Genomic DNA, 25,792 nt, shown 5'->3' with positions numbered 1-25,792 from the left:
GTTGTTTTAAGGATTAAAAGTGTCAATACATTCACACTGCTAAGCTTCCTTGGGCCACATATCCCTATGAGAATCCAAAGAAAGTAATATCTTCCTGTCCCTCCCAAAATGTCCCCCATTCACAAAAAACTAAGTGTACAATTTCAGAGAACCCGTGGACCCCTGAAGCCATAGCTTCTGGTTCAACTTTGTACATCCAGAGCCTACCACGCTGCTGGAAGGCAGTGAGCATTTTAAAACTGCTGAATGATCAAAAAAATGGACTGGAAAATCTGGTATAGTCATGTTAAGCATATATATGAGTATTGATTAACTGACCAACCTATCTGCAATAGAAACAGTACAATTCTTCTAGATGACTAATTGGCAATACACATCAAGAACTGCCTTAAAAATGTTTATATCCTTTGATTCAGTAATTCCACTTCAAAGAATTTATCCTAATAAAAGACTCAGAGATGCATTAAAATACCCATGTGCTAGGGTAGCCAAATGCATTATTTCCAACAGGAAAAAAAAGGAGAAGGAAGGAAGGGAGGAAAGAGAAAGGAAAGGAAAAGACAGGAAAGAAGAAGGGAAGGGAGATGAGGGAAGAAGGAAGGAAGGAAAATAATCAGAATATCTTCTAACTGGGAAATGGGGGAAATTACAATATCCAAGTTGCAGAATACTACATAAACACATTTTTTAAAAGTAATTAACAATATGAAGATAAGCTCATAGATGTTAAAATAAGAAGAGTAAAAACTAATTTACATATAACTTATTAAGAGTTAGTAAGTAGTTAGTATCTGACAAATACTAAACACTATGTGTTACAAATTTTTAAAATCATATATACAGCATTAACCCAATTTTAAAATATTCTAAATATGTGGATGAATGTAAAGAAAGAAGGAAAGATGGAAGAAATGTTGATGGTAATCACATCCAGAGCATTTTTATTTTCTTCTTCATATTTCTCTGTAGTTTCTAAATTTTGTACACCAATCCTATATCACATCAAAATCAGAAAAAAATACATACATACACATCCTTTGGGGGGAAGGAAAGACATCTGGAGTAGAACAATGTTATCAATGGCTTGAATAAGAATTTATAAAAAGCCCACGCTATTCAAATTTGCAGGTAGCACAAGGTTTAAGGAACTGCTAACACCAAGAATACAAAACATCTAGATTCAAGATTCAGTACAAGATTCAAATTATTTGGCCTGGCTAAAACACTTCGGTTGAAACCAGGAGAACAAAATATGGCACTGAGCTTCCAGACTTCCAATTAAACAAGGCAGATTAACCACAAGTATGTGTCTCTTCCCTCCTGAAACTCCATTAAAATGTCAACAAAGGAATGAAAGGGATGTAGTACACAAGGACAAAAAGAAGACAGTAAGAAAAAATCTCAACGTACATTTGGAAAATTGAAAACGAACAGAAGATGGCAAAGCAGAGGAAACCATAACATAAGAAAGGGGTTTGGTGTCACAGAACCCAAGAGACACTTGAGACACACATCAAAAAGCAGAGAACAGATGGAGGGCTGAAGACATAGGGGAACTGTATAAAAATATGTTTACGGAAGGCCTGGATGCCCAAGTCCCCTTCTCCAATCATTACAAAGCCAGATGAAGAACCTCAACTACCCCTTACAGTAGAACAGAGGCACCTTCCCCTAGAGAACTCCACCACAGAGGCTGCAGAATTTGGGACGGCAGGGAGAGTAGAATCCAGGGACTGAAAATAGGGTGGGGGGATCAACTTAAATAAAAATCTTTAGGCTTAATGAAAGAACCTGCCACTTCCCCAGCCCTTTCCCCACTCTTTGGCAATCAGGCATTTACCACCAGATGGATATCTGGAAGGACATACTGCATAGTGGTTAAAAGCTCAAACTCTAGGGGCGCCTGGGTGGCTCAGTGGGTTAAAGCCTCTGCCTTCGGCTCAGGTCATGATCCCAGGGTCCTGGTATCAAGTCCCGCATCGGGCTCTCTGCTCAGCAGGGAGCCTGCTTCCCTTCCTCTCCCTCTGCCTATCTCTCTGCCTACTTGTGATCTCTGTCTTTCAAATAAATAAAATCTTAAAAAAAAAAAAAAAAAGCTCAAACTCTAGCACTGTGTTCCCTAGGTTCAAATCCTTATTCTGCCACTTTCCATCTGTGAATCTTTGGATAAGTTACTTACCTCTGGGCTCCAAGTCCCCATTTGAAAATACATCTTATAACATTGAGGATGAAAATCATCAAGAAAGAGAATCACTGAATTCAAAACATGTAGGACTCTAACCAGCTCCTGGCATTTCTCTCTACCTGTAGTACTCTTACTTATCATTTTACTCCAGAGAAGTAGAAGAAATACTTATAAAACAATTTCATCCCTCTGTTAAGTTAGGATATTCAAACAAAAGAAAATTCAAAAGATCAATAAAACAAATGGGAGGAAAGACTCCTTTAGAAGCCATCAATTTTTCAATAATATCCTTCATTATTCTGCAAGAGTTCTCACATAAGGAGAAGGGGAGTGGACAGAGACCTCCCCTGGTTAGGAACTACTATTCCAGATCATCTAAAGATCACAATGAGCCAGTTATCTAAAGAACAGATAGGCACAAATTGCCGTGCTACACAATTTGAGAGCTTCCAATGTCTTAATAACTAAGAATAGGAGAGTGAGCAAGAATGTCACATGCCTGCCTGGCATAACTAACTACAGTACCCAGCAGGCTAGTGCAACAACTTGAGGATAAATCAAATCCTACAATCAGTAAACTAATTTAATGTTTCATAATTGCTAGTACCAAATTAAGTCAGAACTACAGACCTACGTTATGTGCTATTTAGTATCCATATCAATGACCATTTTTAAAATGTAAACTATGTATGAGGAACTTTGATAAATGTTCTACATAAATTACCTCACTTAAATCAAACAATTCTATCAAACAGATACTTTCCCTCACTTCAGAAGTGAGGACAATAAGATCAAAGAGGTAGAATAATTTGTCCACGACAACACAGGTAGGCAGAGGCAGCACGAGGATGCTGCAATTCTCTCAGACTTGTTTTTTCCGCTCCACAATGGTCAAGTTCCAAGAAGTACCCTCTAAAATCAGAAGATCACGAATTCAGGCCTGGCTGAAAGATACCCCATTTAATTCTGCCTTTTTAATTTTCTCTAAATGTGCTGAATTTAGTATTTTGTCTAGTGGAAGTATATAACATTATTGTGAGGGAAAAGGTTGTGCATAAAATCTCAAGTAAGAGGCATCCTACATTAGACTTAAAACTATTACTAGCTCCCTAAAAGTCTATTTAGTGACCTTCATTTTATGAAATACCAATCCATTTAGCCTGACAGAATCTACTAAATTTAAAAAAAGGTGTTTGTATACCTACGTGCATGTGTGTGTGTGTACAGTATTTCCTAATTTCAAAATATTTCCAAAATTTTATTTTCTTATGTCCTCAGAAGAATCTTTAAAAATCAAATACTTGAGAGATGAAAAATTAACAATATGAATATTTCTATAATTCACATAGGGACAAAAGGTTCTACTTTCTGTGGCATTACTAATATGCTGTAATATGACTTGGGCAAACATTTCATCTCTGGGCCTCACTAGGGGGAAATCAGATGACACAATCTCTAAGGTGCATCCAACCTTTAAAATTCTATGATAGTACAAAGAACCAGGAAACCTCATAAAACATTCTTCAAAGCATGATCAACTATGTCTTTGAACAGGGCAAGCAAGGGACTACAGCAGAAAGAGAACTCTAATCAGCATTTACTTTTTCATCTCGACCATTTAATTTAGCAGCTCCCTTAGCACATCCGTGTTGGAGGGACAGAGCTGACAAGATTCCAAGGAACCGCCAACTCTTGGGGAATAACACCTGGCTAGTTCTTGTTCTTTTCATCTTCAGGTGCTCAGTCAGAAAGTAAAGTAAACCCCACTTTTATAGCCCATGAAAACTGTTTCTCTCTATCCAATCTTTCCATATCAGCCTCAAGGAATTAATAAAAAAAGAAAGGTGAAGATAGCTGAATGACTATTCTTCTTTAGTAAATAGGGCGAGGATTTCAAAACGCTACGAAATCTGTCCATGGTAGCAAACAAAGTAGAACTCAGAGTTTTTACCTATCTGCTCTCTCTGGTTCCTCTCTAATAAATTAGAAATGTGCACCAAACATGAAAAAGGAGAAATTTAAGTGAATAAATACAGGATTGAGATTTTCAAAGATCCCACAATCTAGTCTTAAGTTTCTCCTAACTTGCAATTAAATATTTAGGTTACCTGATTAAATTAAAACACAGGCCTCAGGGCATGTTTACAGTAATTCATAAAGTTACAGGCCAGGCCCCTGTGGTTTAAATTTACAACTTAATTTTATAATTAAGCCTCAAAGAATATAGTGGAGGAGTGGAAAGGGGGAGAAGAACGCAAATACATATATCGATTTTGAACAACAGTAACAAAAAAAATACTCTAAACACAAGAATAAAACTTAACCACCCAAAACTAAACATCTTTAAAATATTTTTTTAAAACATCTCAAATCAGGGAGGCTGGGTGGCTCAGTCAGTTAAGCCCCTGCCTTAGGCTCAGGTTGGTGATCTAGGGACCTTGGGATCAAGCCCCACATTGGTCTCCTTGCTCAGCAGGGAGTCTGCTTCTCCTTCTCCCTCAGCTCAACTCCACCCGATGCTCTCTCCCTCACTGGTGCTCCCTCTCAAATAAATAAAATCTCTAAATAAGTAAAATCTCTCAATTATATCCTCCTCTCAAAAGTGCAAAAATAAAAAAACTAATAAAGTGCAAAAATACCAGAAGTCAGTATTTTACGTTTGCAGACAATGAAGTCAAAATTAGAGTAAAGAACTTCAGTAAAATCAATACAGTAAAAGAAATAGGATTAAAATTCAAAGCTCCTGATTACAAGATCCAAGCTCTATTCAAAAATCAAGATGCCTCATCAAAGATCCTGTAAAAATTCAATTACTCAGGCTTCTGCTCACTGAGTTAAAAATGTCTATGCAGGAAATACACTCTCTGGCAAATTTCACAGAGGAAAATTAAAAGTTTAAACATACTTAAAGGGCCTGATAAAATAGATGCCAGCATAATAAACAGATGAGTATTTCTTCCAATTTTAACAAGTCTTTGACCCAAAATTCTTTTTAAGTTTTTATTTGTCAGAAAAAGAGAGGGGGGGAGGACAAGCAGGGGGAGCAGTGGGCAGAGGGAGAAGCAGGCAGGGGGGAGAAGCAGGTTCCTCGCTAAGCAAGGAGCCTCATGAGGGACTTGATCCCATGACCCTGGGATCATGACCTGAGCTGAAGGCAGATGCTTAATCGACTGAGCCACGCAAGCGTCCCTGACTTAAAATTTAAAACCACACTACCCTATAAGAACTGAGGGAGTAAAATTAATACATACTGATTAATACATTCTGAGCCAAAGGTACAGTTTGGATTTGAGGCTTTACACAAGATATTTTAATTTTTTATTTTTTATATTTTATATAAACATATATTTTTATCCCCAGGGGTACAGGTCTGTGAATCACCAGGTTTACACACTTCACAGCACTCACCAAAGCACATACCCTCCCCAATGTCCATAATCCCACCCCCTTCTCCCAACCTCCCTCCCCTCAAGTATCCCATATACCCCACTATATCCCTGCACCTCCAAAAATTGTGAATCTATGAAGGCCTTTCCTGATCACATACATCCAGTCACTAGAGAGTTTACCAGAAATCACTTTTCAGAAAGAAATAGCGTAGGGAAATAGAATTTTATTAACAATTATTTATTATTTTACAAATATTCCAAATAAATCTTTGCTACTAACATACTTTTCTAAATGCAATACATTTAACTTGTAGATTAAACATTTTTTAGAGTCTAGAGCTGTGGTTCTCTAAGATCAATTAGCAATGCCTGAAGACAGTTTTGGTTGTCACAACTGGAGGGTGCTACTGGCATCTACTGGATGGAAGCCAAGAACTCTGCTAAACATCCTAGAATGTACAGGACAGCCTCCCACAAAAAAAGAATTATCTGGCTCCAATGTCAATAAGGCCTAAAATGAGAAACCCTTATCTACAATCTAACTTGTATTACAAGGACTACTAAGGTTTACTTACCTTTGAATTTAATATCCAGACCACTAAATTCCAATTCAACTCCTTGAAGTGCTTCTCCCAGAGTTTCATGGTAATGACTGATACTTTTTTTTGACCCCACACAGAATGGAAGTGAAAAGTACTTATATGTCTCTTGGCGATTATGGTAGGGCCCAACAGTATTCATCCATAAAACGACTTCCTCTTTATCTTGATACTGAAACAAAAAAAAGCATATCATAATACTTTTTTTCTTAAATCTAATTCAAATTAAGGGAATATTTGTTATTTGTGCTAAACAAAAGTATACTGTCTCTGGGAACCTATAAAATAAAATACTTTAAGTTTACTTTAATCTGATGACCAATGTCCACACCTTAAAACAGACACTTGGTGAATTTTATAATAAAGTCAAAATCAGAGATCAAGACCCTGAGATCAAGACCTGAGCTGGGTTCAAGAGTCAGATGCTTGAACAACTAAGCTACACAGGTGCCCTGACACTTAGCGAATTTAAAAATTTTATCTTCTGATTGTGGTCTCAGGCAGATTCTTCTTAAACTTTGTTTTAGAGAAGGTATTATATGAACACAGTCCAATAGCACACAAAAGTCCAATAGCACATCAAATAATGATAAACCCAGAAACAACATTATTCACCGAGCTAATATGGTCATGGAAGGAAGAAAGAAAATCAATAGCTTACCCGAAACCCATGTTAATCATTAGAAACTTAAAAAAAAAAAAAAAATCTAATGTTGCCAGCAAACACAAATAAAATTTCATCTACTTTCTAATTTTTTCCATGGCCACTGGTCAAAGTACTAGAAAGGAGAGAAATGACTGAACAAAAGGAAGAGAAAGCCACACTATGGAATCCCCACAGTCCATTCAAGCCATCATGCTATTCCCAGCCCCGCTGGGAGACATACATATAGCCTGAAAGACATACACTGTATGCATATCTCTTTGAATAAAAAACTATGGTTCTCCCCATCAGTAAATACTGTATGTAGCTAAATCTGGAGTGCAGTTCAATGACTTTGGGTAGGTGACTTCACCTTTCCAGCACTGGGGATGTACTAAAGATTTCTAAGATCTCAAGTTCAAAATTCCAATGATTCTATGAAAAGCAATTACCCAAATAATTTTAAAACTAGTAATCCTAATCAGCAATATAAATTGAAGACAACACTGGATACAATTTATGTCAACTAGTAGTATAGAAGTTAAGGCACTGAACAATTACTTAAAGAGTGCCTGCCACATACCAATAAATTATGTTTGTAACTGAGGATACAGCTTTGAACCACACATGTTCCCTGTGCTACTGGAGCTCAGATAACTGGAAAGATTGACACTGAACAATTATAATAAAGTAAGGTGCTACCGAGCATGTAACAGAGGAAGCTACCCAACTAACCAAACTACCAAATTCTTATCTCCAGTGCTCCATTTAAATTATACAAATGTTTTTGATCAAAATCCAATCACTCCAAAACCATACTCATCCCAACCAAATCTAGCCTTTCTTTCCTCTTTGTTTTTCTAATGGTACCACCATTCTCTCAAACAGGAGACTCAAACCCCAAGTTCCTCTGTATTCCAAAAAATACTGACTTGTCTACTCTTACCCAGAGCCTCTACCTCTTCCTTTTGATTCACACCACCAGTACCCTATGACTTAGATCTAATCACCTCTTCTTCAAATATAATAAATATCTCATTGTTCATATAAAATATCATTCAGATCATTAAGAAAATAATAAACTATCCTACTTTTTGAATATATGAGACACATACCACGCATAGTGGTGTTAAGGATACACAACTGACCCCAGAACAATGCAGGGTTAGTGTTACCAACACACCCCACAGTCAAAAATCCATTATGTAACTTCTGACTCCCCCAAAATAACAACCTACTGTTTACCAGAAGCCTTACTGGCAACATAAACATAAACAGTCAATTAACACATTTTACTATGTTATATGTATTACATACCATATTCTTACAATAAAGTAAGTTAGAGAAGAGAAAATGTTAAAAAAAATTATAAGGAAAATACATTTTATCATACTGTACTGTATTTATGGGAAAAAAACACTGCATGTAAGTGGACATATGCAGTTCAAACCCATGTGGTTTAAGGGTTAATGTACAGATAAATAAAATACTGTCCTTTCCTTTAAGAAGTTCACAATCCATAGTGGAGCCAGACAAGTAAATGCTTAACAATGAATATGTTAAAATTAAGGTAGAAAAGGGCTACTCTAGCAACAATAAAGGAATGATTAATTCTGCCTTGGTAGAGAAGAGTCAGAATGAATAAAAATACAGACAATCATAAGTGGTTTCAAGTGAATTCAGAAAAACAATTGTATATAATCTTCACATATGAAGGAATGAATCAAAGGTCTAATATATCCATATATCCCCACTCAGCTATGCATGCCACCACTCTTCCATCCGTCGCTCACAGTCACACAGCACCAATCAATCAAGGTACTCCCTTCTGCTAAATATGTATGGTTATAGCATAAGAATTCTCAAAGCAGTGAGCTAAACCAATCAATTATCAACTAACCAGAACTGGTATTAGAAACAAGACCTGCTTGCTAGGCAGAAAGCTCTCCACATAGTGTAATGTACACAAAAAACATTTAATAAATACAATGGGAAAACACTGACAAATGGTGAAATGTAAAGTTCATTAGCAACTGACTTAAAAAAAGCTTGAAGTATGTATACTGATATGTGGCACTGCTTGCAACAGTACCCTTTTAGAGAAAAAAGTAAGAGGAGGTAACAAAATACACTTTGTTTTAGAGAAGGTATTGTATAAACATAGTCCAACAGCACACGAACATCCAATAGCACATCAAATAATGATGAGCCCAGAAACAACATTATTCACCGCGCTAATATGGACATGGAAGGAGGAAAGAAAAATCAACAGATTTTCTTAAGATTTTTTTTCCATTTAAGATTTGAATGAACAAGAGGACCCATCACTAAGGACCTTGTCATTAATCCTGCTGAGAACGCAGCAATGTTTAAATGTTACTTGTAAAAATAAGCACAAGAACACTTTCTATAAATTCCAATACTCATACTTCCTTTAAAAACAGACAAAAACTTGAACATAAATACTTGTTAAAATAGGGCTTTCGTTTATTTTATACAAACTGAAACATAAGATTAATATAACTGAAGGGTCACAGTGTATGTTCATCTACACATTCTGAAGTCACTTATTTTAGCCTTTCATGAAACCTGAACAGGGCAGGAGGCTTGTCATGACATGACAGAAACTGCACGGTCACAAAACCTACACCATTCTGTAGCCACAGAGTCCTTTTGGGAAGAGGACTGAAATAATAATTAGAAATATATGTACATATTTAATACACACATCTTCATACATATACAGACACAGACACATACAGGGGGTGTGGTCAGGGTTAACATTAAGTCAAAAATGCCCCTTTTCTTTTACACTATCCTGGTCAACATAATGAATTTAAAATATTACTTTTCATTGCAGTTCTTGATTATCCCTGACAGTAAGTGCTCCCAAGAGAAGAGTTCTTTTTCAAGACAGAAAATGTGTCTTAAAAATATCTTGAAATTAGAAAATATCGAAAGACTTAGAACAACTTTTTAAAAAGGAAAAAAAAAATCTTTCCGTAAAGCTGCTGAGACAGTCCCTGACCTCCACCACTCTGCGGGAAGAGAGCAACAGGTATCTCTCTACTCATGGCTAAAAGGCTAACCTCATTCACTTTCAAAACATTCCATGAAGTCCTAACAAGCTCTTTTAAATCCTTTCCTTGGAAGAACTCTGAGTTGGCCAATGACACTGAGAAAGATTGAGTTTTATAACTTCCCTGCAGAACATAACCAGAAAAAGGGGAGAAAAAGCCAAGGAAGCACAGCAGTGAATGAGGGGATCTCTGAGCACGGCGGTGGCTCCTTCCATGAGGCCTTCCTGGGAAGCAGCCGAATGAGAGGAGACCAATTCAGACTAGCTGCTTTCTTCACCTCACCGTTCCTTTCATTTTCCAGTTCTCACTGTTAAAATGAATTTCTGAGCTGTCCACTCTAGCCAAAATGGCTTATAATACGGTCTTCCCTTCATTTCCTTTCCTACCTTGTTTCTCATGCCATTCTCCCAAATCTATAATGCCCTCCTTCTCTCCACTTAGCCACGCTCTACTTATCCTTCAAAACCACTCAAATTCCTCCTTTCTCAAACCCTTCAATTCTGATGAGGTAAAGCCTTTACAGACCAATCCCTAACATGATCTCACCATCTTTTCTGACAGTATCATTAGCTAACACTTAATAAACACATACTATGGTTAGGCATAGTTCTATGGTCTTTACATGAATATTTAATCCTCGCAAAATTTTTAAGATAGATCCTAGTATTTCCCCATTTTACACACACAAACTAAAGAACAGAGATGTTAAATAATTTGTCCAAGATAATATAACTAACTAGTATCATGCTTACAAATTTGGGACTACATTTTTTCTAATCCCTAGTCAGTTTCATTAGCTAAAAAGCAAAAACTAAATGAAGAAAATATGAAAAAAGTACAGTTGTACAAAGCAACTAAAGACAGTACTGAATAGCGAACAACTTTTCCATTTGAACCTTTAATCTGCCCCCAAGAAAAAACCTTCCTAGGAAGCTACTTGTGCTCTAATTTCCAAAGGCATGACCTTTATTCTCAAGATGTCACCAATGTTAGGCCTCTCTTACTTAAATACTGTTTATGTGCTGGAAAAGGGGAGACACAGAGGTTTCCCTTCTTGATAGAGACCATGAATTACTTTTTCTCGGGAGGAACACTTTAGGAGATAGAGTTACTGTTGTATTCATGTAAAATCTGAATAAAGAAATAAGAATTTATATATACAGGCAAAGCACTAATGGCTCAGAATAAGCACCCAAATGCCACTACTTTCATGGGATGAAGTAAAAGATGCATGTTTTAAAATTATGTATCTGAGAAAGCAAAAATCTAGTTCTGAAAGTGTTTCAGAAATCATAATTTCAATGTCTTATTTATTTAAAACACAGCACAATTTTAATACAAATAAATGATAAAATATAGAAGTATATTTTGGGATAGTCCCTTGAGATAACTGTGCTCTCTCCCTCTCTCTTAAAATAGCTTTGTACCTAAATAAACTTTGAGTCTACCATAGAGTACAGCTGAAAATAGGACAACGAATTATGGCATTTCCTAAAACTGATCTATATTAAAGTACTCACAACTTCACCTGTAGTAAAGAATTTGTTCTCTATAAATCTTCAAATAAGTTTTAAGAGTTCCTATACTTTTTTTTTTTAAGATTGTTATTTATTTATTTATTCGCCAGACAGAGAGACACACACACACAGCACAAGAAGGAATACAAGCAGGAAGAGTGGAAAAGGGAGAAGCAGACTTCCTGCCCAGCAGGGAGCCTGATGGTGGGGAGTGCAATGGCACATCCCAGGACCCTGGGATCTTGACCTGGGCAGAAGGCTAACGCTTAACTACTGAGCTGCTTAACTACTGAGCCACCCAGGCGCCCCTCTTGGGGCTATTCTCTTAAAAACAAAGACAAAAGGCTGCTATTTGCCAAAGGAAAGCAAACAAACTATTCCTAAAATCACTCAGTGGTATAACTGTTTATAGCAGAGGCTGATTGTAAACTACACACAGATCAGATCCTTCTAACATTATCTACCAGAGCTACAATGGGCCATGAAGAAATGGGGAGTTTAGCCTAATTAGAGCCCTAAGTCACAAAAGGAATCCCAAACACTATGCATCTTAAATGAACAATGGTCTCGATTGGTTCACTGTGCTTTAAGCAATAGGGTTTCTCGCTTCCAACACCACATGTTCTTGTTCCTAGTAGCTCCCTAATTACTCCAGTCACTGAACAAGCACTGATGAAATACCACTGTGCCAAGCACAGAACTGGGGTATATTAACAGACTAAAAGAAAGAAAAAAAAAATGACTTTGTGACCCTAAGGAAACAGAACCCATAAAACTTCAAGACTAGTACAAACCATAAAATGCATTAAGATTCTGGTGCCCTGCATTATTGGTTTTTGGTGCTGACATCCTTACATACTATTGCTACAAGGCAAATAGAAAAACCAAGGACTAGAGAGTCAGTAGGCCTCTTCAGGTCATGGGGAAAATGAGTGTGTTGGATTAAATGATCTCAAGACTTCGGAGTTCTAAAATTCTGATTCTCAATTTGAAATCTTTTTAACAGAGTCCTTTGGAATCTTGGGAGACACAGTACTCTAACTACAGATGTTTCTAAGTTCTCCGAGTTTCAGAAAACCAAATAAGCATAAACCACACCTTCTACATCCTTGACTCACTCTAAAAAGTCTTTTTTATGGCCCTTAATCACATATTAAGGGCTATGTTTCATGAAAGCGCTCGTTATTTTTTTACTCCAAACAATATGTCCTGCAATCCATTTATGATTCTAGTGTAGAAAGGTGAAAGGACACATCTTTATATATTCTAGATGTTACTATATAGCCTCTAGAAGTCAACAGCGTATTTCCTTCTCATTATCCTTGTAAGAACATTATAAGAGCTCTGCATTAAAAAGTGCATAAAAAGGACGCCTGGGTGGCTCAGTTGGTTAAGCACCTGCCTTCAGCTCAGGTCACGATAGTGATATCCTGGGATCATGTCTGGCATCGGGCTCCCTCTGCCTGCCACTGCCCCTGCTTGTGGCCTCTCTCTCTCTGACAAATAAATAAAATCTTAAAAAAAATAAAAATGAAGGTCTCCTTGTTCAACATTTATTAAGGAGTTCCTGGCTGGCTCAGTCAGTGGAGTATGTGACTCTTGACCTCAGGGTTATGAGTTCAAGCCCCATGATGGATGTACAGGTTACTTTAAAAAAAAAAAAAAAAAATTAAAAATTTCTAGATGGTGACAGAAGAGCATCAAATCAAGCAAAGTATCCAATGCTTGCACATAGTATGTGAGTGCACAGGTCAAATGCCCATTAAATGGGCCCTATCCTTCCTTAATGCTATCCAAACATTTCTTCAGTAACAACCCATTAATGGAGCTAGACTTACCCAAAAATTTCTTTAAGAAGTTAAAAATAGGGGCGCCTGGGTGGCTCAGTGGGTTAAGGCCTCTGCCTTCGGCTCAGGTCATGATCCCAGGGTCCTGGGATCGAGCCCCATATCGGGCTCTCTGCTCAGCAGGGAGCCTGCTTCCTCCTCTCTCTCTGCCTGCCTCTCTGCCTACTTGTGATCTCTGTCTGTAAATAAATAAAAATAAAATCTTTAAAAAAATAAAAAAAAGAAGTTAAAAATATTATCAATACAGAGAACTACTCAATTTAATACCAAGTGTTTTACTGTCCTATTTTTACAATGAAGGGCTGCAGAGCATATTCTATGAAAGTGTAAAAGGCTATTAATTCAGACAGAGTTCAAATCCTACCTCCTTCCCCACTGGTTGTGTGGCCTCAGACAAATAACTTAACCTCTCTAGTGTTGGTTTCCCTATCTATAAAAAGGGTATGGAGCACCTGGGTGGTTCAGTAGGTTAAGCCTCTGCCTTTGACTCAGGTCATGATCTCAGGGTTCTGGGATCCAGCATCACTGAGGCTCTCTGCTCAGTGGGGAGCCTGCTTCCCCGCCCCCACTCTCTGCCTGCCTATCTGCCTACTTGTGATCTCTGTCAAATAAATAAATAAAATCTTTTTTTTTAAAGGGTATATATTATCTATCTCACAGGTTATTTATATTTAAAATAAGAGTTAATATATGTAAAGTACTTAGAACAGTGCCCAGCACATGTTGCCAACAACAGTCCTATTAGTTATTATTTCTTTCTGGAAACTATCTTCACAGAAAGTTAATCTAAAGGGCAAACTAACTTCTGAGAATTGCTCTCTAATTCATAATTCAACACCCCCAAGTTTTTATTACATACCTACTCAATACCATTCCCTTGGCAATTTTTCTCCTCCTTCAATATCATTCTTTCTTCATTAGCTACTTCCATGCTCTTGGGGAAAAAATCCACTTGACCATAACCTTTTCAGTACTTTTACCTGACTAAGGTGAATGCCTAGTTTCCAAAAAATATTTTAAAGAAACTTGGGAAAAGTAAAAATTTTGGCTAATAGAAAAAAAAAGACACTTATTTAAATCTTACACTTATGGCTTAATGTTATTCTTCCTACAACATTTTTGCTTTTTAAAAGCAAAATGGGGCACCTGGGCGGCTAAGTCATTAAGTGTCTGCCTTCGGCTCAACTCATGATCCCAAGGTCCTGGGATGGAGATCCACATCAGGCTCCCTTCTTGGCAGGAAGCCTCCATCTCCCTCTCCCACTCCCCCTGCTTGTGTTCCGTCTCTCGCTGTGTCTCTCTCTCTCTGTCAAATAAATAAAACCTTTAATAAATAAAGTATAACCAAGTGAGACCAGTTCAATCTAGACACAAATAAAATGAAATGGATTCTAAATCTTTCTGCCCAGCAATTATCCCACACATACTATATCCTCTCAAAAAGCATTTCTCATATATTTTACATTCTATTACTGGTATAAAAAATTGAAATGTTCCCGGCAATAAAATTTCAGTGCAATCTGTGTTTATACTTTACATCTATAAATTAAAGTCAGTCCTTTCTATATGCCTCAAATTTGTGAAATATTAATAGTTTTCCCTATTTATAACGGTCTATATAAAACACAAGATCAAAAAGAAGAATACTAATCTTAAACTTGTATGCCTGTATGCCAAGAAAGGGCTGTGAGTTTTATCTGGTAACTTTCCTTGAGTGTTCAAAAAACTGGAAAAATATTAGTGACAATACAACTGACTAAAAGGATGCCCACTGCAAATGAACATGTTCTTACACTTTCAGATTTTACCTGACAGAGAAAACAACAGGAAAGAGTTCTTTAATTTTACTGTTTGAACTATGAACAAAATTATCTTAAGGTGAAGTCACAAATATAGCACGAAAACATATCACTGATTTCAGATTCGTGCCTCCAAAAAATACACACACACACACACACACACACACACACACTAAGTTTCTGGCTGTGACTGAAGGTAAAACAGCCAAAAGCTTAGAGCTTCCATTCGGTAAAATAAAAGCACAGCCAACCCAGGAACTAGAGAAAAAGTCTGGTTGATGACAAATAAAATCTAAAGTAGGGTCACCGAATAAATAAGGACGATCGCTTCACTTCCTCACTTATCAGGAATGACAGCAAGACTCACCCAAATCTTTCAGATCTAGTACGTACACAACCTCTCACGAAAAATCACGTCATTAATGAGTTACGATATTTAAAAAAAAAAAAAAATTACTCGCTAAGCAACATCTCCGTTTACAAGACTTCCCTGCCTGGTTCGCACCTACCACTCCGAAAACCATCGAGTTACAGCCCTCAGTGAAAGTCATTTGAAGAGTCGTTAACATCCAGGCTTTGATGTGAAAATGCCAATTAAATAAACAACCAATCACTTTTTAAGCCGAACGCGAAAGGGACTGTTCTCGGCCCACAGGAACCCTGGGAACTTCAAGACCCCCTACAGCCAGAAGCTGCCCGGGGACCCCCGGGATGGGAGCCTCATCTAGGGGCTGGAAAGGGTGCGCAGAAAGTTACAAGCAAGGCCCAGAAGCGACTGCGTGCACACTGAGTGCATGCACGTACACGTGTAACCTGCTCTTCACCCCAAGTTTATCGGTGCCGTCCCCATGCCAGGGGCTTGATCCCGTTTGGGCAGGAGAGAAAATAAAGGCCGGTGAGGACCAAGGAGCGGCGGATATTTCCTGGTTAGTGTATGACGGGTAATCGTGATGCATCCATCTTCCGCTGTGTCGTAGCCCCCGGTAGCCAGAGCGCAGCTCTCTTCCCCGGGGGCACCAGCCCCGAGCCCCGCTGCCGGCGGCCGGCCCCTCCCCGGGGAAGTGAGCGCCGACCCCCACCACGGCCCCGCCCCGGCCCCCGGCCCCCGGTCCCCAGACCCTCCAGCGTGGCGCCATTTAGGTGCGGGTTGGACAAGGAGGCCCAGGCGCTGGGGAGAGGAGTCCTGCCCCGGGAGCGCCCACAAACGTCTCCTCCCAGCTCCCGGGGTTCCTGCTCCGCCAGGCCCAACCGGAAGGCGTCCTCCGCGGCCGCGGCGCTCCGCCGGGGCCGCCCAGCCCTCCAGGCCGCGCCAAGCCGGACTGGGCGGCGGGCCGGCCGGGGGTGGGGGGGGGGGGGCGGCCACTCCGGCCGGGGGAGCCTCTCACCGTGTGCTCGTGCTCGTCCGCCCGGGCCCGGGGCAGCAGCAGCAGCAACAGCGCGGCGGCCGCCGCCACGCCGGGAGCGCCCGGCAGCGGCCTCATCCTCCGCGCTCCCACCGGCACGGCGCCGGCGCACCGACTCCTCCTCCTCCTCCGCCGCCGCCGCCTCCGCTGCGGCCGATTCGCATCCACGGGGCGCGGACAGACGCACGGGGCCCGGGCCCAGCCGCTGGCTCCTCCGCGCCGCCGCCGTCACCGCCCGCTCCCGAGCCTCTCCCGCCCCCCGGCGCCTCTCAGCCTCTTCCTCTGACTCAGCCACGTCATCCGGCCACCCCGGCACACGCCGGAAGTGCCTCGCGACGAGGGCCCGCAACCGCCGCCGGCCGCCCCCGCCCCCCGGGAGCCGCGAGCCGTGGCCGCCCGGGGCCCCCTGCTCTAGCTGCGCCCGCTGGGGCCTCCGGGCCGCCCGTCCCCGGGGCTCGGGAGCGGCGGCGCGCACCCACGGCCTCGGCCTGGAGCTCCGCGCGGGTACCTGACCCGCGCGCGTTTCGGGCCGCGTCCGGGCGCTGGGAGCTCTGTGACCTTGGCCAAAACGTTTTACGTTTTCCTGGCCTCGATTTCCTCGGCTGTGAAATGGGTTGGGACCCGCAGCCTCTGGAGCTTGGGGGATCAGATCAGATAACGCTTTGCAGGCTCCCGTCCACCGCCATGAATGAATCACGCGCGCCTCTCATCGTCCAGGGAGATTGTTAGACCCGTACAGGAGTGGATACGTGTTTTAGAGTCACTTGACTATTTATCGGGCCCGTACTAATCGACCTTGTTGAAATTCTTACTCATTTATCTTTTCGATTATACCGTTGGTCACCTGTCCACAGATTTAAACTCCTCTTGGAACCCGATCTCTTCTCCTAAGCAGAGATCCTGTGTCCAGAACAGTGCCAGGCCCGTAGCAGGAACTTTAAAAATGCTTGTCGTGTAAATATGGCACCAAAATGCTGGAACCTGTAGTCGGGCAGTCCCTTTTCAACCATCATAAGTCAACAAGTGGATTTGTCAACAAGTAGGATTTGATCTTAGAAATGCCTCAAAATCTATTTTTCCTTTCTTCTGCCAGTAACAGCCAATCTGGCTGATTGCAACAATCTAACAGGATCCCTGCCACCAATCTTCCCTCCCCATTTATCCTCTCCAACAAGTGCCAGAGTGGTCTTTCTAAAAAGAAACCTGATTATATCACTCTCTTGTTTAAAACACTCCCTGAGGAGTAACTGGGTGGCTCAGTCCGTTAAGGATCCTACTCTTGATTTCAGCTGGTATCATGACCTCAGGGTGTTAGGATCCAGCCTGTATCCAGCTCCTTGATCCACGAGAGTCTACTGGAGATTCTCTCCATCGTTCCCCATCCTTCCCCCTGCTCGTGTACCCTCTGTCTAGAATTAATCTTTTTTTTTTAATTATTTTAAAACACTCCTTGAATTTTGTTTAAATAAATCATAGAAACACAGCTAAAACTTTCATCTGCCAGGCACTATTCTGAGCCCTTTACACCTGTTGACTCATTTAATACTCAGAAAAACTCAATGTAACAGGTCCTATTAATATGTTCATTTTACAGGTATGATAATGGAAGCACAGAGAGGTTAAGCAGTTTGCTGAAAGAGTAGTCAGTCCCAAGCAATGTTTCCAGAATCAGTCTTTCTTCCTACTAGTGGACCTCCACCTCTACAGTCATTTTTAAAAACGAAATAGACCTGTATGTACTGGCATGCAGTGATATTAAGATCTACTTTTTTTTTTTTTAAGATTATTTATTTTAGAGAGAGAGCATGTGCATGCAAGAGGAGTAGAGGGAGAGGGAGAGAGAATCTGAAGCAGATTCTGTGCTGAGCACACAGCCCAACGCAGGGGTCGATCTCATGACCCTGAGATCATGACCTGATCCAAAACCAACTGTCCACCCAGGTGCCTCAAAAGATACTTTTAAATGAAAATGCTGACAAAATAGATATAATCACTTTTAAAAATTTTATTTACTTATTTTGAGAGAAACAGAGGGTGAGCAGGGGCAGAGGCAGAGGGAGAGAGAACTCAATACTTATGCTGAGTATGGAGCCTGATGCGGGACTTGATCTTGAGACCCTGATATCATGACCTGAGCTGAAATCAGAAGTTGGACGCTTAACTGACTGAGCCACCCAGTGCCTGGAATAGAATATCATTTTAAGTGGTCCTAATTTCTACCCAGGGAAAACAATCTGAAAGTTGATGATGTAAGCCATTCACACCAGGTAAGTTTCTTTTTTGTACATACCTGTTAATATTTGGATGTTTTTTACAATGACCATGTGCTATGTATATAATGGGGGGGGGGTTCTTGCTAAAGGACAGCCCTGTTAACAGGCAACTGCACAATCAGACCCCAATTTATCAGACTCCAACTGCCACTAATCTCTGTCCTGGCTTCATCCCAATATTTCCCCAAAATACCATGGTTTTTTTTTTTTTTTTTTAAATACTTGCCTTTGCCTAGAATACAAAAAAGTGGACAATTACTAGATACTCTCCTTCCAGGCCTAAGTGAATTATCATCTCTTCTGTGAAACCTTTTATGACTCCCCCCTCAAAAAGTTGAGCATCCCGGGGCGCCTGGGTGGCTCAGTGGGTTAAAGCCTCTGCCTTCGGCTCCGGTCATGGTCCCAGGGTCCTGGGATCGAGCCCCACATTGGACTCTCTGCTCAGCAGGGATCCTGCTTCTTCCTCTCTCTCTCTCTCTCTCTGCCTACCTGTGATCTCTATCTGTCAAATAAATAAATAAAATATTAAAAAAAAAAAAAGTTGAGCATCCCTTCTCTGGCACTCCAAAAGCTTTCAATATGTTATGCCATAGTTACCACCCTTCATCTCTTCTTCTGTACTACATTCTCACCTTCAAAAAAAAAAAAAAAACAACTTTAACAATTATTAGTCCAGTAGAGTTTTCAGGAATGTGAATATATTGTTTATTTTAAAGATTTTATTTATTTTAGAGGGAGAGAAAGAGAAAGAGTACAAGCAGGGGGAGCGAAAGAGGGAGAGGGAGAAGCAGGATCCCCACTGATCAGGGAGCTGGGTGCGGGGCTTGATCCCAGGACTCTGGGATCATGACCTGAGCCGAAGGCAGACACTCAACCGACTGAGCCAGCCAGGCGCCCCTACATTCTGACCTTCAGTGATGGCAAGGATGATCATTTGTTCATCTTTGTACCTGTCCCAGCTGCTGGAATAGCGTTCATCACATATAGACACTCAAACTATCTGCTGACTGAATGAAGACATAAATAAGTGAAAAGTCAAACTGCATAGAGGATTTACACAATACTTTCTAGCCAGTCTAGGAGACATCACAAGGCAGTATGTGATTAATTGCTGAATGAATCGTACACCAGTAATTGCATAGAAATCAGAGGAGGCGTCTTATACATCTTTGTAAATCCCCTAGAGCACCTAGCAAAGTGACTCGCTCATAGTGAAAGCTCAGTAAATGCTCCGTGAATGAATAATCACTGCTTTTGAATCGAGTGATGATGCACAATTGAAGAACAAGCAGTGTAAGTGCTGAATTAAGATGGATGAGTCGCTTCTTGCTTGAACATCCATTACCAGTCTCCACAGATCTGAAGCTGCAAGCATCCACTGGGTGTTGTGGGGAGCACTGGGTTGGCAACTGCTCGGGGGTGGGGAGGACACAAGAAGCATTTAAAGCATCCATGTAGGGAGTGTAGACTTAAAACCAGGAAATTACACATGCAACAGAGAACAGGCAGGTCAGTGTACAAAAAAAGATCTGCACAAAATGTGACCAGCTGTGCAAATGTTCCAGAGGCAGTAAGAGCAATGGACAAGTAGAAAAGAGGAACCCCTATTTTGGTGGAGTATTTGGAAAAGTTTAATGGTGGGAAGAGCATATAAGGTCATTAACTCAACAACTATTCACCAAGCTCTGCTATGTGCCAGGAATTCTGGTAGGTATAGGAAATGATGATGATAAATGGCTTCAGGAATGTGGCTTCAAATATCTTTGGAAACTGACAACTTTACCCTAAAAGATAAGACTCAGAAGCACCATCAAAATCAGGGCTGTTGCGGGATCTGGGTGGCTCAGTGGGTTAAGTGTCTGCCTTCAGCCCTGATCACGATCTTGGGGTCCTGAGATTGAGTCCTGTAGTGGGCTCCCTGTTCAGCAGGGAGTCTGTTCTCCCTCTGCCTTTTCCCCCATCTCATGCACTCTCTGTCTCTGTGTCTGTCTCTGCCTCTTTGTGTCTCTCTCAAAAATAAATAAAATCTTAAAAAAAAAAAAAAAACAGGGCTGTTCTGTAAGACTAGGGAGTAAAAAACATTGATATATCTAATTCCACCAGTTTCTTCATCTAGATTAATGACCCCATTCCCTGACACCAAAATGAATGGGAGAAAACATGCTAGTGAAAGGGAACCCCCCGCAATGGCTGTACAGCCTTTTTACGGTAGTCCTCATAAGACTCAGTTAGTTAAAGGGCTTATGACCAGTAAATGATCCAGAAACCCACCATTTCAATCTTTTATTTTCATTTCTAATGAACATGATCTTCAAAAGTCTTGGTCTATAAATAACAATGTATATCTTCTGATTTCCAATATCAGGTACTGTTGGAGAAGGTAATTGAGAGAGTGTGACCGCCAGTCTCGACCCTTACACTGTACCCTAGCAGTTAGAGGATCCTCACCCCCTTCCCTGTTTTTGAAAATATACTCTGTCTACCATTTCCAAAATGGGAGCTGCTCCACGAACATAGCCTTGAGTGAGTAAGATGTTGTTGAGACCATCTGGACAGTATATGTGACTGAACCCAGTTAAGGCCTCTCTATATGAACTTTTAAGACTCTGGTGGGCAAGTGGGGGAGATCTACTTGCCTTATGGCTGCTCAAGACAAGCGTTGTAGAAGGGCTAGTTTCAGATCACCTTTTCTTTGAAAGTCTGTTTCTTCTTTCGGCTTCGTTATGTTTGTCTTTCTAGTTATTTACTTCTGGGGTGGGACAGTCCTTCCGTTGCTATTCCTTGCTGTGTACCTCTCTTTTCTGTTCTACCTGAAATGCCCTAGGCATGGAAAAAACTCTGTAATTGTTCTTAAGTTCTTTCTTTGGGAAGCAATGACTTAAAACAGTTGGTTCTCAGACTGAGACAAATCTGTTATTAATGCTTCCTCAGCCAATCAGCTGCAAAACCACACACTAGTCTCTGAAAGAGGACCACAGAAAACCATCTCATTCCCCGGTGCATATGGGAGCGGGATCTAAAAATCCCAGCTAGTGAAGTGATACAGGAAAGGCTAGAACCTCCCTTTTTTAGTAACAAAGCAAGAGTGGAGGGGAGAATAAGTACTTAGCTTGACTTGTAAAACTACTCACTGAGGTAATTTACATACTATCATTTTGCCTAATTATGGCAAAGCATTAGGGATTATTCACACCATTAAATATGTCAAGTTAAATTATTTGATTGCAACACCAACCTCTTATAGTCTCAGTCTTCGTGCTTTGTTGCTTATATTGTTGGGTTGTCTTCTCACAGGTTTTAATACGAGATGAAGGAAGAATACTGGCCTAGAAGCTGAAGGACAGTAGGCCTTGTACAGTTAGAAACAAAGGCAATGACCATGACTATAATGAATAGCTTCTTTCTATTGAACCAGCTCATAAAATCTTGGGGAAGGATGGCGGCCACTGAGTTGTCTCCCAGAGCCTCATACAGAGAACTTTTTTAACAGTGTCTTTGGATATCTACTTACAATTTCGTTTCTGATCCTCACTGTACTGAAATACATGGTTTTGTTACATAATGTATTCCTAAAAATGTGTATGAAAGTTGTGTGGAAGTTGAATAAGTTTATGTTATAATGGGTACTTCTGTTTCCAGGAAATGAAGAATTTTACCTCATTGTTGGAGCCATTCTTTACAACATGGAGCAGTTTGGATATGCAGTGAACACCTGACCATTTTCACCCATGTCTCAAGTGTATCACATTTGTCAGACCCAAGTTTCTAAACAGCATTTTCAATTTTATGTTTTCTACTACTCTCACAGAAGAAGAAAATATAATCAAATATTCCAATATTGCACAAACAGTGATGTGCATACGAAGATGCTAACACCATGAGCTGGCAGTAAGTTTTGCCGTGTTATTGACCTAAATACTTATTAATCAGAGAATGTACAAAAATCTAAATTTGGCCTCTAAGAAGGGGCCTAGAGATACTGAATATTTAAAAAAGTGTAGCTTTTCTCAAAATTAAATGTGCTTAAGAGATCATCTATAAATAATAGGAAGGACAACCATACCAATGTTATAATTTCTTGTTCTCCCCCTACCCCACATTATCCTCCTTCTCCCAAATAAGTGAGAAGGAGGTTAAAGGAACCACTGCAGAATGGCTACAGTGTGCCAGGCATTTTGGTAGGTGATTTGCAAAACACTCTTTTAATGGCCACAGCCAATAGTGTATTTTATGTCAGAAAAAAGACCCACGACCCATAAGCTATTAATTTCAATATGAGTCCTGGTTTGCTGGACCGATGAATGAAACTGGAAAACAACCCACAACAACAACCCTGAATCATTAGAAAAGGACACAATAAAACTGTACTTAAATAGATCACTAATACTGGGCTTGTATATATCTGTGTGGGATAGAGAATAATTTCATGAACAATCACCAGATTTCTGATGTTTTTTAAAGAAATATGTCTGATACTAACTTTACTGTATGTTTAAGTATCAAATTAAGGATTTGTGCTTTAAAGGTAGATTTCTGTGCCAGTGACTCAAAATTAATGACATATTAGTGACATATGACAATTATGACATATTAATGGCTCTCTATTCTCTGCACAGATATTCCAAGTCTACTGGTAATAATAAGGAAATAGATAACTGTTTCTATTTTACATTCCTCCTTTCTCTTTTGATCTCTTGGCAGAGAAAGAGTCAAGGATCTTTCTTTCTCCTTATGGTCAGAACTAATAAGACCTATGAAGGCTGCAGAACAATAATGTGGTCATTGGTATCCCAAGCTTCTGGTTCCCAACCATTTACAGATGTTCCTTGGCAAAAATACTATTTTGAAAGCATATCGAAGTATAAATGCACAAGTTGAAAAAAATACTTGATAATCCCATGCCTGGGAAATATGGAAGAAGGATATTTCTGGAAGGTCAATCATCAGTTGGTGACCAAATTTCTACACGTGGGCATTTCTTGAGGGAGAGCGATTGGCTATCTAGAGATTGAAGTGTGGTGACTGAAATTAAGAGACCCAGATTCTACTGAACACATCTCTTCCTCTAACCAATTATAAACTCTTAGTTTCTGTGGAACCTCGGATTTGCCTTCCACAGAAAAGGAGTTAGGACTAATCCATCTCTAAAGTCTTTTTCAGTTTGTTCTATGTGACCAGGTCTGGCATTTAGACACCCTCCTGATTCTATAGAAAAGTTGAAGAATCATTTAAAAAGCAGGATATATCTCCTTACACAAATATTGTAAGTCTTAAATCATAACCACTTCTAGAAGTTAGTCTGGACTAGCAAATAAGTAAGTCCTAATATAAGTGCATTTCGGTAAAATCACTTGTAAAGTACACTTCTGACCCATCTTTTCAGGCTTCTGACATGCCAGATTTGAGGTAAATATTCCAATTAAGTCTTTATCCTTTTGGCAAACAAGGATATGGATCAATATACTTGGTGATGGTGAATAAAGGCCTTTACTTCTTCATGCCTTAATAATATCTTCTCCAAGGAAAGCCCAAACCAGCTGGGCCACAACAACATCAGTCACGAGAGGAGGTCTTAAGGTCAGCAGTCCCGCCGTGAAACTCAATGCGAAGACATCATTAATGGGCTGAAATTGCAAGTCACCAAGTCCGGACATCGGCAGGTTTTAGGAGGTGGAATCAGCGACCTCTGGGTGGAACAGGAGGAGGAGGATGGAAGGTCTCCCTGGTTGGAGGCCTGAAATAAAAGATGAAGCAACTTTTTAAATGGATTAACTCATTCTTAAGCAACAATGGTTGGTTGCAAACTTGGTAGACTATGCAAAGAACATGTTCTGTAATTAGTGAAACCACATGGACCGCTGAGCGGCCTACCTGCCGGTTGTACATCGCAACCTTGGCAGCACCTTAGAATCACCAGGGGACCTTTAAGAAATACTAATGCCCAAGCTCTTTCCTAGACCCATTCCTTCCTAACTTCTAGAGGATAAGGCTCAAGCATCACAAATCTTTAATAGTGTCCCTCCCGCAAGAAGTTATAGTAACCATGTCTTTTATTTTCTGATGCTTCGATACTTGGAGCCTGGCTAACCCCTGGAGGGACTGCCCCTCCATGGCAAACTCATTTCTAAGGATAGCAACTCACTGATGAGTACACCGTTCATATGCAAACCACCCAGTCCCCATCTATACCCCAGCCACTCCCTTTATGTGTTCTCCCATTTGGGCCACTACCCACCTGCCCTAATCACAAGAGCACCAGGTGCCAGACAACTAGGAACCTTTGTCCCAGAGTCCATTGAAATTACTCAAACTAGCTAATCCTAAATCAGCTTACCCTACCTTCCTTGCACCCTCCTGCAGAAACCACAACAAAAGCTCAGGTCCATGTTCCCCACTCCACCACCTTTCTCCGGGACTAAACCTGATACTTCCCCAGCAGGTCCCCATGGCATAATGTGGCCCCCTCCTTTTGGGATCTAGGAGGACAACAAACTATCTTCTCAAGAACAGTTGTTTCCTGATCTGTTGATCTAATCATACCTAAATAATAATAAAGTCTTGGGTGCCTGGGTGGCTCAGTCAGTTAAGCATCTACCTGTGGTTCAAGTCATGATCCCAGGGTCCTGGGATCAAGTCGGGCTCCCTGCCCAGCGGGGAGTCTGCTTCTCCCTCCCCACTGCTCATGATCTCTCTCTCTCTCTTACCCTCTCTCTCAGATAAATAAAATCTTTAAAATAATAATAATTATTGTAATGATAATGATAAAGCCTATATTTTAAGACATCAGTGATACAAATATGCAGCCAAATATGCAGCCTCTTACATACTGTAAGAGGTGGTCCCTTGAGAGAAGAATTAAAAATTCTGTGCTTAGGGACGCCTGGGTGGCTCAGTTGGTTAAGCAGCTGCCTTTGGCTCAGGTCATGATCCCAGCGTCCTGGGATCGAGTCCCACATCAGGCTCCTTGCTCGGCGGGGAGCCTGCTTCTCCCTCTGCCTCTGCCTGCCATTCTGTCTGCCTGTGCTCGCTCTCTCCCCTCTCTCTCTCTCTGATAAAT

General features: G+C 40.6%; 2 protein-coding genes across 4 annotated transcripts in view; both read right to left on the bottom strand.

Annotated features, from left to right (window-relative positions):
- Positions 1 to 16,603, bottom strand: part of TM9SF3 (transmembrane 9 superfamily member 3) — a 70,805-nt gene extending 54,202 nt beyond the window's left edge. Inside the window, exons 1-2 of the mRNA XM_059169315.1 lie at positions 16,445 to 16,603; positions 6,150 to 6,345 (exon numbers count right to left, since the gene is read on the bottom strand). Of these exons, the coding sequence (XP_059025298.1) occupies positions 6,150 to 6,345; positions 16,445 to 16,540 (292 nt within the window). The 5' untranslated portion in view covers positions 16,541 to 16,603. The remainder of the gene's footprint in view (positions 1 to 6,149; positions 6,346 to 16,444) is intronic.
- Positions 16,604 to 21,005: 4,402 nt separating this feature from the next.
- The window catches only part of PIK3AP1 (phosphoinositide-3-kinase adaptor protein 1), a 113,079-nt gene continuing 108,292 nt past the window's right edge, over positions 21,006 to 25,792 (bottom strand). For all 3 annotated transcript variants that reach the window (XM_059169312.1, XM_059169313.1, XM_059169314.1), the window contains one exon: positions 21,006 to 24,469. In XM_059169312.1, the coding sequence (XP_059025295.1) occupies positions 24,412 to 24,469 (58 nt within the window). In that variant the 3' untranslated portion in view covers positions 21,006 to 24,411. The remainder of the gene's footprint in view (positions 24,470 to 25,792) is intronic.

This window comes from Mustela lutreola, chromosome 4 (genome assembly GCF_030435805.1).
Source record: "Mustela lutreola isolate mMusLut2 chromosome 4, mMusLut2.pri, whole genome shotgun sequence".
Taxonomy (NCBI): domain Eukaryota; kingdom Metazoa; phylum Chordata; class Mammalia; order Carnivora; family Mustelidae; genus Mustela; species Mustela lutreola.
Note: the sequence above shows the minus strand (reverse complement) of the source record. Positions and strands in the feature narration are given on the sequence as shown.